This window comes from Seriola aureovittata, chromosome 23 (genome assembly GCF_021018895.1).
Source record: "Seriola aureovittata isolate HTS-2021-v1 ecotype China chromosome 23, ASM2101889v1, whole genome shotgun sequence".
Taxonomy (NCBI): Eukaryota; Metazoa; Chordata; class Actinopteri; order Carangiformes; family Carangidae; genus Seriola; species Seriola aureovittata.
The window spans coordinates 119,857-133,659 of NC_079386.1; the positions used below are offsets into that span (position 1 = coordinate 119,857).

The window sequence follows — 13,803 nt, forward strand, 5'->3', positions numbered from 1 at the left end:
CTCACTTCTCCAAGTTGAAACAAAGGAGAAGACGGGTGACGCCCCTGAAACGTGCGCCAGCCCCCAGGGGATAAAACAGTTGTGATCAATTCACACATTGCTAATACAAGAGAAGCTAGAAGAGAGAAACAATGCTAGAAGCAGAAAACTACAGGTAGAAAAACGATGCAGAAACTAAGAAGCTGAGAACTTTGCTCAAAGCTCAGAGTCCCGGCTCAAAGCCCTGTTCTGTAGATATGTAAACTCTTAGCTCTAAGCTGCTAGCCACAAACTCATGGCTTTTAGCCATTTTTGTACTTGATCATTTTGTCCGCGTCCTTTATTATTTCTTTGCCACATGCTCCAAGTAACATTATTTGGTCTACATGTGCAATCTTTTATTTTCATAAGCCAAGTCAAGACCAACTGAACCAAAACAACAGAAGGACCTCAGAGTAATTTTGTAACTTTTAATTATTATCAAGTTTTCCTTTTTGAAGCTTTTTGAAAACTTTAGAGTCCGCTGGTCAATGCCAGTCTCCTCTATAGTTATCCAGCCAAAGTGAAGAGCATTAGAGTTCATTTCGCATCAACCCGCAAGAGACGATAACATATCTGCCCATGCACGACTGCCTGCAGAGAAGCCTACCAGAAATCAAGAGTGCCCGAGACAGAAAGTCTTCTGGCAAACTCCACCAGAGCTGAATTGCTGAGACACCGGCAGAATCCGTCACCGTGATAACAGGACACAGCCTCCAGGAGAATCCACCTAGATCCCACATCTCCAGGGTTACCACGGCAACCACAGCTGGGTTCCAGTCAAGGGTCCACAGCTGCAGCGCAACTCACAGTAGGCCAGTCTTAACACTCTGCTTATGACTGGGTCGATGTCGAATATAGTAATATTTAATCGTCAAACTTCATTCATAGACGTAGTATCATTAGCTGTATAGCCATAGTGTATAGCCATTAAATATGCTCTCCCACCACTGCTGACTCATCACACCGCTAATTTCATTCTTATTTTCATCTTTATGATTATTACACCTTGCATTTACTCTGTAGATAGTAGTTTAGTTAATAAACTCCTTTATTTACACCCAGTTGTTGTCCGGTTGTGTTCTTTTGACGTAGAGACTGGAGATCCATTGAATTGAGAAGTCATGGCTTCTGATATAAAATTGATAAATTTATCAATGAAGTAATTCATTGTTGTCCTCCCAGAGGACTGGTGCCCCATTTCAACGAGAGTAAATTCTAAATTATGGCGTTAACATTACAATTTATATCATTTCTTTATTCATTTATTATGTCTCCATGTCGGCAACAGACAGAGTTGGATGCATAATGTTTTCGGGCTGTCCCTCCATCTGTCTGTACATATGTCCATTAGGGATGGGCGATATGGCCAAAAATCCATATCACGATATACACAGCAGCCTCTTGCGATAACGATATGTATCACGATACATAGATTATATAATAGAATAATTTCAGAACAGGTTACATAGACCCTGAGGAAAACTAAACTGCTAAATATATTTAAAAAAGAAAACATAGAAACAGTATGTAGACATACAACATTTATTGTGCCCCACTGTAATCATACAGTATTCTGTAAACATAAATGTTGCACATTTAAAACTGGTCTTATTTAATAATATGTGTAATATCTAATCGTGTATGCAAGTTAAATTGCATTCAAAGGACTCATTCATCTCGTGTAACGTAATGTAATGTGAAAAAGGCACCAGTTAACACGAAACAACTGCAGACGGGTACATGGCTGACTGGGAGCAGCTAGCAGCTAGCAGCCGGAGTACGGAGATGATAGCCGGGGTCTACCTCCCTCGTCATCCCGGAGGGAAAGCGATCCGATGAACGGACCTGCAGCTCTTTGAACCACTTTGGATATTTAATGAAATTTTGTCCGACGTTTTCGGAGATGTGGGATCCACAGACCGGGAGCAGCTGCTTATAAGCAGCCGGACTATGGACATGATCACCGGCTCGGTGAACCTCCGCCATCATCCCGGGGACAAAACGATCTAATGAACTGGCCTGAAATTTACCACTGGGTAATATAATCCCTTTTGGAAGATATTTGTTGGTTTCACAGATGAAATTAACAACTGCAGCCGCAACATTAGTTTTTCTGAATGTAAAATGAAGCTTCATGTTTTTACTGGACTGAACAACAGCGTTTCCTCTGGGGCTGTAACATGTTATAAGTATATATAACACAATCTAAATAAATATGAATGTATTTAAATAAACAGATCAGTCTATAGTGAATTTCGTTTTATGTTATTAAGTAAGACATAAGTTTGGGGTTTTATTATATCTACATTCCAGAATGAATAACATCATTTAGTGTATCTCTCCGATCGTGAGGTTATTTTTTTATGAGGAAAAAAAAGTGTCAGTGGAGCAGTAAAATCGCCATTAAGGTACACCCAGTATGCCTTGTGATTGCGTGATCAACATGCGTTATCGTGATAGGGGATATAATTCAAATCTCTATCGTAGGCCATTTTTTTATCGTTTATATCGTATATCGTTTATATCGCGCATTCCTAATGTCCATCCCTTTCTCGTGGACACAATATCTCAATAACGCCTTGACAGAACTTCTTCAAATTTGACAAAAACATTCACATGGACTCAAGGATGAACAGATTTTGATGGTCAAAGGTCAAGGTCACTGTGACAAGGTCACTTTTTAGCCATTTCTCAAGACTTCACATAGGAATTATGACAAAATTTCACACACGTGGTTCATATTTTGTACGACTCTGAATAAACAGGGATGGAACTGAAACCACTGTGGTGGTGGCAGACAACCGCAAAGAGTTGATTCTGGTTTTTATAATGCACCACTGGATATATCTACACCATTAGTTCTTCCATCATTTTGTTGACCCCACCCAGCAGCCTGGACTCCAGAGTTATATTTACCATCAGTGTCATCAGGTTGGAGATGGTATCCATGTTTCTGTGTTGGCTCCTGGTGAGTTGCTGTGGGCGGGTTGGTAGATTCTTGTGCAGTAGTCAAACGTTGGAGATGGGAGGATCCAGTGTTCCAGGGAGGAATAATTAAGACATACAGAGCACATGCTTCTACTGTTGTCCTCACGCTGAAGGCGTAATAACCATGTTTGTTCCCTGGTTGATTATTGATTCTCAGATGTTTCCCAGTTTCCTGTTGGCTCCTGGTTTAAAAAGCTTCTCCATGTAGAAAAGGTTGTTTTGCTCTCTTCTTTTTGGCTTTTTCAGCTGTGTGTTCCAGCATGTGTTTAATTCAGACGCTTGATAGATGGCAGACTGAGGTCTTTATAAGCTCATTACACTCCAGCCTTACATTGCATCTTATTCAGTCTTCCTGATGATTTCAGCTAAATGTTCCCCAGAGTGGAAGTGGAAGTTCAGAAGAGCCCCTCTGTCTGTTCTCTTCTTTGCTGAAAGAAAACGATCTGTGACGGAACGTATAGCCAATGTGTATGAATTCAATCTAAAGTGAGCTCATGACTCATCTGAGCTAATCCAGTCATCCTGTTGAGATCCTTGCTCAGTGGAAATGGGAGTCCTTAGTCCACAGAGCTGCAGTGATGCATTGACTTAAATCAAAACAGTGAGAATGCTGAAACAGAACCTAATTGTTGCATGTTTATGTTCAGATTTAATTAGCTTGTATAAAGTTGATGGATTGTCATGTGCAGGCATGAGACAGCGGTTTCTGCATTCACAGTAAGTCAATCATCAGGGGCCAGGTCAGTGTTTGGGGGCTGAGTTCCCCCAGCTTTAAACAGGTCAGTAGTTTTTTGGGGCAAACTGAGGTATTGATTATGTAAACAGATAATAAAGTCAGTGTCTGCTTGTATCTGTGGAGAACTGTGGGAGTGGAAATCAAGCTGCTGTGTTAACGTTCATGATTATTGAGCTTTGAAGCATGTTCACGTAAAGCTGTCAAAAAGAATACATATGGATATTTTTGTCATTGTTGTGAATCTACAGATGGATTTATGTCCCTTGGTACAGGGTTAGCAGTGTGTTAGCAGAGGTGGTTCAGACTTAGGCTCGAATTTAATTTAATATCCAGTTACAGTCCAGCTCAAACATTAGGGCTGCCACTGATGACTTTGCTCTAAAGATTAATCTATCACTATTTTATTGAATAGTAGATTAATCTAAACAATAAATTTTCCTCCAGAAAATCTAAACGACACTCTGGCATGATCAATTCTGGTCTAAACATTTTCTCAAATATTTATTCATTGTAAATACTCAGGCAGCAGCAGACGACTTTATGACTTTATGAAAGTATTTATCAGCTACAAGGACAAACGGTATTAAATAGAGATACTAATGTACAGACAACACTTACACATGAAGTAATCCTTCACGTTTGTGACTGATCTCACTGTGCCCATAAAACATAATAATCACAAAATAACTGGTTAAACAAGACTCGTAGTGAAGGGATATGAAATGTGATGTGCTCATCCTCCCAAAGTCAGACATTAACCAGCTGATTTTATCTTTATCTTAGCCATACACTTATTGATCCAGCTCAGACTATTACTGTTTAAAAATAAATAAATAAATAAATTCAGTCCATGATTTGAATTGATTGGGCTGGTTTGTCTCAGCCACGTTTTAAGATTTGTGGTAAACTAAGATAATCAGTTAGGTTTACATACAGACAGCTTTCGTTGTAGCGTTAGCTAACAGTTCACTATTAGCTTAACCAACGTGATGTTGTGTGAAGGACTCTGGGAGTCGGTGAAGAAAATATATGAAAATATCTCTTCTCTGTTTGTTGCTTGTTGAACAAGTGGTTGGGGGCATCGCGTAGCGCAGTGGGTTACACAGGCACCCCATATATAGAGGCTACAGTCCTCGCTGCAGCTGGCCCCCGGTTCAACTCCCGCCTTGGACAGCCCTTTCCTGTGTGTCATTCCCCCTCTCGCTGCCTGCCCATTTCCTGTCTCTCTACTGTCCTGTCCATTAAAGGCACAAAAAGCCCCCCCCAAAAAATTCTTAAAAAAAAAAAAAAGATCAGGTGGTTGGATAAAGTTGTTATTGGCTTTTTACTTTTTATTGCACTTACAGTAACGTAAAGTTCAGTGATAGTTGTGTCAGCTCCAGTAATCTTCAGTTATCTTTCCTCCACCTGGTTCTGTGTCCGACGCAGCCTCTGCACTGCTGTTTGCTTCGTGTGTGTGTGCTGTGTACCTGTAGCCCCACTTCTCCCAGAGAGCAGGGCAGAGGACAGAGAAGCAGTGCGACCATAGATGATTTAGAAAATAAATAGTGACTGGCTGCCACTAATAAATCATTGTATGGGAAACGATTTGTCAATGCATTTTCATAGTCGACGTCGTTGATTATGGCGACTAATCACGGCAGCGTTACTAAATATTGCAATATACAATGTTATTACTATTTAGCAGTAACTTCAAACAAAGGCTGAACAGGCAAACCGGGTACAAGCCCTGGGGCCCAAGGAGTCAGGGACTCCCAGATTACCATTCAAAAATTTTCAAATCGGTACAGATACCAATACCTTCACCTGGATACGAATTCTTAACAAGACTTCAATACTGATTTTATCAAATCCATTTTAACAAAAAGAAACACAAACTCAAACATGTTTATGTAAATAAACAGCCAATCACCAACATTATTAGACCTTGCTCCAAGCATGCTTAATGCTGATTGGCAGCAATCTGACTACTCATAATACATATTTATATTACTGTATTTTATGTTTCATATATGAGCGATGCTGCCAAGAAGGAATTTTTCTTTTTTTTTAATGTGGCAGGAAATAACGCAATATTCAATATTATTGAAAATCAGCCCAAGCCCAGTAAGAATGGTGATTCGTGTTAGTTTTAGCCTGATGTTGGACCACTGGTCTGTTTGTCTCTACTTTTCTCAACTCAGGTTTGTTTTCCCTTCTGATTGACCACAAAGAGAACATAAAGTGCTGTGTGATGTTTCACCACTGTTCCTTCTCCCTGAAGCTTAATATCAATAAAAATAATCAAACAAATTTGTTCTTAAAGTTCCATATAATGTTAAGGTAAATATCCATGTGTTGTTTGATTATAAAGCAGGTCTAGGTTCTATATTAATACTGTGAAAATATCAAAGCCTCAGTCCACAGAGAAATGCACATAGCCTGTATTCAGAAACTGAGCCTTAAAACCAGCAATCAGGACTTCTGGAACTTTGTGATGTCACAACAAAGCCGAGACCATCATCAGCTATGTCCCAAGCCCTGCCCATAATGAGGACCCACCATCCAACCCTGTAGGATTTGGTTTCTCTGAGTGTTCACCTGAAATCTGTTATATTTTTATTGGATCACACAGAAAACAGTCAGAAGAGAGGCTCTGAGCCTCTCTTCCGGCTCACTGACCTGTTGTTACTAGAGCTCCAGAGAGAAGCCTGAGCGAGGAGATGTAAAACATTGAGATGGTTTTTGGTTCTTAAAACCACAAATATGTCTTCTTATGGATCAACACTTCAAATAAAACACAGGAGAAGAAGAAATTATGTAGCTTTAATGTTAGTAGTGGAAAAAATATCCAGCTACCATCCATCTCATGTTTACCTCATGTGTTTTTCCACATTGAAACTGAATATTTTCTCAAAATTTACTTTCATTGTAACGCTGTTTGCTTTTTATGTCTCTGCATTGATGACAGTCAGAGCCATATTGTTTTCAGGCTGTCTGTCCATCTCATTCTCGTGGACACAATATCTCAGTAATGCCTTGATGAAACTTCAAATTTGGTACAAATGTTCACTTGGACTCAAGGACAAACTGATAAGATTTTGGTGGTCAAGGGTCAACGGTCAAGGTCAGTGTGACCTCACAAAACACATTGTAGCAATTACTTAAGACTTTCACACAGCAATTATGACAACATTTAACACAAATCAGTGGCATAATGACACTTGACTGCGCAGTTGACCCTGTTGATCTCACTGCTCTCTCACCTCTTATCAGTGTTAAGCTGCTTCACGTCTGTGTAAGCAGTCCTACGCCCCATTAATCTCCCTCCTTTTTTGTGTCCTCCAGGGCCGAGGACGGGAAGGACAGTGACGGCACAGTGGCTTTCTCAAGGCCGGATCAAGAGGGAGGCTGAGACCCTGACACAGGTTAGAGATGAGAATGAGATGTGAAGGTCACAAGTTTTTTCCAACAGTCACAGTCTGGTTTTATGGCTGTATACTAGGGGAACACTTGGCTTTGTGGTGTGATCATTGATACAGAAGCTTTTTATTGCCTCATTTTCAGCCCAGACTCCACAACATTCCCACTGGTCCACACACACATACTGTACATACACCCATGTTCACACAGGTGGGAGACAAACACATTTAGAACAAAACAAAGACGTCCTTTCCAGTGCTGTTGAAGTTTCCTATGAGTTTGGTGGCTTCCTGGTGGAGTAAAGCCCTGCCCTGTCTCCTTTGTTCTTCTCACAGAGTTAGCTGTTCCATGCTAAATCTGCTGTGACTCCGGTTGCTCGGAAAATCAGCTGGCTAACCTCGTGTTGTAGCCACTGATTCTGAAGAGAACGTGGTTCACTCTTAGTTAATCCTAAACAGGTCGCTGCTGTTGAGGAGAAGAGTTGCAGCCTGCTGTGAGCAGGCCGGCAAGAGAGCTGCTGTCTCAGATAGCAGGCCTGACCTGGGCTGGGGCCTTGTTGTTCCTTGAAGAGCCGAGAGAGAGAAGGAGCTGCGGCTCTTAAGCCAGCCAAGGAGAGAAGAGAAAGAACAGAGAAGGAGATCTGGTCTTGTGTGGTGACACCCTGGGGGGTCACATGTCACACACTGATCAACACTGACTGGTCAGTGAGGTCCCTGGGGGAGGGTCATCCCCAGGTGTGAACAGTGAAGAACCGTGGGGAAGTGAGTTACTTTGTCTCTGGAACAAAGAAACGTGGTTTCCAGAATCTTGAATGTACTAGAGTCCCAACACATTTATTTGTAGAGAAAAAAGAAATCTCCTCAAAACCTCCTTTTCGTCTTTGACCCAAAAACAAAATAAATGAAAAGTGAAATGAATGGAAACAAATGACTGGTAGCTTATTCTGTTGTTGCACTAATGCTCTCATACCTCCTGTAGGAGGTTGAAGAGGTTGTGAATGGGGTGGGTATGGGTCCATCATTGGGTGCACTGTGCTTCATAGGTGTGTTGTGTGTAGAAGTGAGGTGATGAATGATGCAGGTGGTCAGGCTGCTCTGGGCATGGTCTATGTGGACTGTGGTGAGAACGGGTGGAAAGAGTGCTGTCATGTGTGAGGTCAAGGAGAGGTTCTCTGTGATCTGCATCCCCAGGACCTGTGTGCTGCTGTCCGTCTCCACAGCAGTGCTAACAATGATCAGAGGTGTGTGGTCAGCACGTTTCTCCTCTTCATGTTTACTATGTCTATGTTACAACTGGCTCGCAACCAAGAAGGAAGCAGAAACAAACTTAGATCTATTAAAGTAAAGAACAATAATGAGTGGTAGTCAGGGTTACATATGTTTAGGGAAAGGTTGTTGCTGCTGCTGCTGCTGCTGAGTGGTTGAACTTTATGTCATTGATATCTGTTGCTGTTGAGTTGGAGCTGGCCGGACACATCCCGCTAAGCATGGGCCTGTGGCTCGATGCCACTCTGTACAGATGTCCTTGCTTGGCCTTATGTCTGCCTTGGCAAGAGAAGAACAGTTTGGGAGGATTTGTTGGGGGGTGAGAGGAAAAGAGAGAGTGTAGCCAAAGCTTGAGGCGACACAGCCAGAGAGCAGCCATGAGTCTTATCCAACAAGAAATAAAACATTTTAATTCTTTCATTCTCTTTCATCCTGACTTTTATTCTACATGAACAGAGGCCAAGAGAAAGGCCTTGGCTAATAAATAGTTGCTTAAAATACATTCTAAAATTGTGCATTTAATACTGAGTTGTAATTAATAGATTGTTTTTACCACAGAAAATCAAGGTTGTATTAGGATCCTTCTCTGTTAAACACAGAAGGTGGGTTTTTTATATTTGACAATAGAGGCCAAACAACCCAATGTAATTTGTTGTGTAAGGATAAGGATAAGTACAAGTATTTTGCTCTTTTTACGCTGTTATATTTAGGCGGGGTGGGGGGGGGTGGGGTGGGGTACTCACTGATGGTTTTAAAAAACTCATCATCCTCAGGGAATGGAAGTTAATAAAGTCCTCTTTTTCAGAACGAAAGGTTTTCCTTCGTTTTTTGAGTTTGATTTCAATTTTGTTGGCCTGACTCAGGAAGGACAGTGAAATGACTGGAGCTCTGGAGCTCAGACGTGAAAGTGTCTAAGTATAGCAGCACGTCAGGCCTTTGTTAGCTTATCCTCACTTTCCTGTTGCTGATTTACTGCCAGGCTCAGGCCAGCTCCCCCCGACGGGTACCATGTAATTGACGGTGATCACTAGAGGCGTCTGGCTGCCTCTTGTGCATCTTAATGCTCACAATAATGGGAAAGTGGAGCCTTGCTGAGAAACATAACCACATAGAATAATTCAGGTCCATATATTCATCTGCATACCAGAGTCCTGGCGCTAACCTGCATGCTAACGAGTGGATATTGATGCTTGACTGGCGGATGGTAGCGTTAGAGGAAATGAAGAGGGTTAGTGTCAGTACAGGGGAGATCAATGGGATTAAAAAGCAATGAGAAAGCAAGGTTGAGGAATAAAGTGGTTGGTGGCACATTTCTAAGACCTCTCTTTTACATGATGAGAATGTTGACAACTATTGACAACATTTTATAATAGGCATGCTCCACCTTGAGACAAGTCTTCAGAAGTCCTGTAAGAACCTGCACTGGGTCCACACCTCCTCTGCCTAGTTTTTCTGGCATAGCCAGATGGCTAATTTGGCAGTAGCTGATATGAAGTTTAATGGTGTGGACACTAGACACATAAATATTTCACACTGTGAATAAAATAGACACACCTCCCCTTGGTCAGGCTCCAGGTGCGCTCTGTTACTGTTTGTGGCTGTCGCCCCATGGCCAATCCTTCACTGGGGGTCAGTTGGCTACTTTTCAACCGCTTCAGCTAGTACAGGGACCGCCAGCAGCCTTTCAGGGAAGAGCCTGGGCCAAAAAACTCAGTCCACTTCAATGCTGTCATGGCCTGCAAAGACTGGAAGTGGCTCACCTTCACACAGAGGATAAAAGTTGCCTTTTTTTTCAAAGTCATCAAACTGACCAAGCTGTAAGGTCTTGAAAGAAGGGAGGCAGCTCTTTCTTAATAAACAGTAAAGTGGATTTGATTGTCAAATCCTTCAGACAAACTGCTCCTCAAGCTGTGCTCTGACTAAGATTGGCTTTGTGTGAAATTAACAACTCCATGATTCATTTCATTGAGACTGTTACACTGAGTCAGTCTGGTGCCAAAACAAAGTGTCGTGGTAAAAATACAGAGGGTGGTGGTGATAAAGTGAAGCTCAACTTTTGGTGCAACTCAACGAGAAGGCTTCCTGCAATTTAGAATGTTGGCGAGTCAAATATGTACAAATTCACATTCCTGGTAGATTACTTTGTAATGTGAACTGGTCTCAGACCTTGGTTGTGAAATCCTTTCTTATGATGTTAGAAACTGCAGTTTAATAATTAAGTATTTAATAATCATAATTAAAGGGTTGTCCTACCGTTAAGATGGGGTCGCTGGGTAAAAGGGGGAACTCCTCAACGGAACGCTCCACATGTTCTAAAGAAACCAGCTGCTGCTGTGCCTCAGAAGGAGGAACACACGTCTCTATTTCAAGTTGTAAGTCCTGCCAACAACGCCAGTTTGTGGTGAGAGGAGGGGGTGTCAGAAATGGTGATATAAATGAGGGATGGTATTTTTTAAATGGTACCATATTAAATCAAAAGAAAGCCAAACAACGCCACCCTGGGAATTTCACCCAGAGGATTACTATTTTTACCATTACCAATATAGAGAAAGCACTCAGGTTCGTTTTACATAAGGAGCCAGGTACATGGTTCAGGTTAGATACACTGAATTTTTGTTTTATTAAATGTCAAAAATAGTAAAAATTTGTTAAAATAACATTCACGCCAATACTTATTAAGAAAGTGGGGAGGAAGGCCTAATCAAAGCTGAGGCCCACCGGTAGAGAGCTGGGTCAGGAGCTGGGGTAGGAGGTATCCCAAAGAAAGTCACCCCAGTCGCTCGGGACACACACACACACACTCAATAGTGAAAATCAAGCCCGGGGTGCATGAAACAGCACACAAGAAGGAGATCCGCCGGACACACCAATCCCACCACTTTAGGCTCTCAGCTTCTGAAAAGGACAGGAAAGAAAATCAGTCAGTGGCGTTACAAACACAAAATACCTAATCAAATAGAAAACAAAATAAAGCAAAATTTACCACTAAAGGAAAATAACTAAATATAATAGGAAAAAAAATCAATTCAAAATAAACGGAATAACTTAAATCACAAAATAATAACAAAATCACAATGATCTGCAACTTAACCACAATAAACTTAGTAAAGTTAACAAAATACTTATTGCAAATGCAGTTTCAACTTAGTTTTTACCAACAAATCAATAAAAAAATAAAGTGAAACGATAAGCAGCTAGGCAACAAATTAATGAAATAATTGGGTCAGGTTAACCACGTGGGGTGGTCAGACACAAAACAGAATGAGGAGTGTAAATTAACCCCACGGTCTTCACATCCATACACTTTAGAATGGCTCAGGGTAAAGGAAAGCTACATCCATATGCAGCCATACGATTAGAAGTCAAATGCTCCAGCCAAAGCAATATAAAGCAAGCAACAACAAGCAGAGCAACGTGAAGCAACTAGAGCAAGCTAAGCTGAAGAAAAACCAGAGCGAAGCAAAGCCCAAGCAAGGTGAGGCAAGGCAGACAATCCAAGACAAAGCAGACAATCCGAAGCAAAGCAGCATGTTTCTTCAGGTGGGTTAGCGTAGGTGCTACAGCTCCCAAATCCTCCCATCAGTTACCTGTAGACCCAATCAGGCAGCATCGGTTCACACACTCAACAAGGGGGAAGCATTTGATGCCACTACAATTACGCCCTGTAAACAAAAACAAAATGGCAGCGACCAGTGCATAGCTCACTCACAACCACAGGCCCTGAATCAAGAAATCTGCAGCAAATGCAGAAGAGGAACAAGAGCGAGGTGACCAGGAAGTAATGCGAGCAAGAGCAAGACCAGCTGACAGCTACCTGCATTTATAGAGTGCTCTCCTGCAGCGATTGGGAACCAAGTAGTTGAAAGTCACACAATATCTCACACTTGTGTCAAACAGAGATGCAGCATTTCTCATACTGCTACAGTGTGCATGCTTCAATAGCATCAGTTATATCAGAACTTGAGAGTATTTCTTCACTGAAACAAGAGCAGAGAATGACACTGAGGCTTTTTTCAATGAAAAAGATAATTTCTCCTCTCTCGTCTGGCATTTTGAAAGTGCACTCCCTTTTCCAAACAGTTTCCAACAAAGCCTTCCCAGATGGTTCTTTGTAACAAACAATCAGAATAACCTTCAAGTTAATTTTAGAAGGCTGTCCATTGAAACCCAGCAAATTAAAACCTAACAAAGAAATAGTTTCCTTTAAATCAGTTAAAGCTAAAGGATTCCATCAAACAAATGGGTTAGAATTGATTAGTTCATGGCTGAAATATGTCACCAGTCAGTTAGTGTTATTATATTTCGTTGGACTGTATACAGGGACTGACAAACTGAATGTGTGCAAACACTCAGACTTCATCCACCACAATGATTCTGGACTGCCCAACCATGCCAGGGTTTCTGTTTGATTGTTTTAGTAGAACAGAAATGAACTTGAGCCCAAATGGATTTTTGCCTCATACAGAATGAAAATGCATTTTTAGGCATCTGCTGTCAACAGTTGGTAGATGATTGTTGATGGATGATTGTTGATGTTGAGTTTAGATGATGCCTGATAGATATTTGTTGTTGAGTTTGGAAGATGGTTGGATGATTGTTGATGGATAATTATTGATGTTTGCCGTTCCTGCAGAAACTTTTGTTCACCCTCTAAAAGTGACCCAGTTACATTTATATTTGACAGTTCTGTGACCATGATTTTAAAAATGTTAAATCTGTATTTTTGTGTGGTACGTATGGGATGGTTAACCACACGTAAAGACTGTGGTTTTAGAAAATAAACAGTTTTTTCATTTGCTCTCTTACTCTTAATTTGCTTATTATTACTAGGTATAAATGAGTTAAGTAACTAAACATTTGGTGAAGGTTAGGGTTAGATCATGTTAATCCAACATTAATTGTTGGACATTCAAATTGTGAAATCATTGCCATAAACCTGTGAGCTGGGCAATTAACCAAAAAGTATAAATAGTGACATTTAGAAACTCTCACCGACTTGAACTCGCTCATGTCAGTTCATTCAGTTAATACTTTCCTCAATGCACCGTTCATGTACTGTCCCCTTGAAAATTACTATCTCATGTTCAGTCACATGTCTCCACTGGAAGCTGGTGATATGGATGACACAACTGCAAACAATGAGCCATGTTTTAGTTTTATAACTCATCACTTTTGCTACGTTAACTCCTGGCGTCTACACTACTCCAGTACACCAGAGTTTTCAAGCCTCTAAAACGTAGACTTTTGGAAACGCTGCTGGACCTGTTTGAAATGGTTTGAAAACTCCGGGGTGCATTGTAGCCCGGACAAACAGACACTGAGACCTTTGGAAATGATGACGTAGACACCCACCTTGCCTCCTGATTGGGTCTTATCAGTCATGACTTTCAG

At 41.2% G+C, this 13,803-nt stretch overlaps 1 protein-coding gene across 3 annotated transcripts in view; it reads left to right on the top strand.

The window, feature by feature from the left end:
• adam19a (ADAM metallopeptidase domain 19a) overlaps positions 1 to 13,803 on the top strand; it is a 243,658-nt gene that overhangs the window by 34,434 nt on the left and 195,421 nt on the right. For all 3 annotated transcript variants that reach the window (XR_008826671.1, XM_056369935.1, XM_056369934.1), the window contains exon 2: positions 7,073 to 7,152. Coding sequence is in view for 2 of the 3 variants with exons in the window: in XM_056369935.1 (XP_056225910.1) it covers positions 7,073 to 7,152 (80 nt within the window). In the remaining variant the exon portion in view is untranslated. The remainder of the gene's footprint in view (positions 1 to 7,072; positions 7,153 to 13,803) is intronic.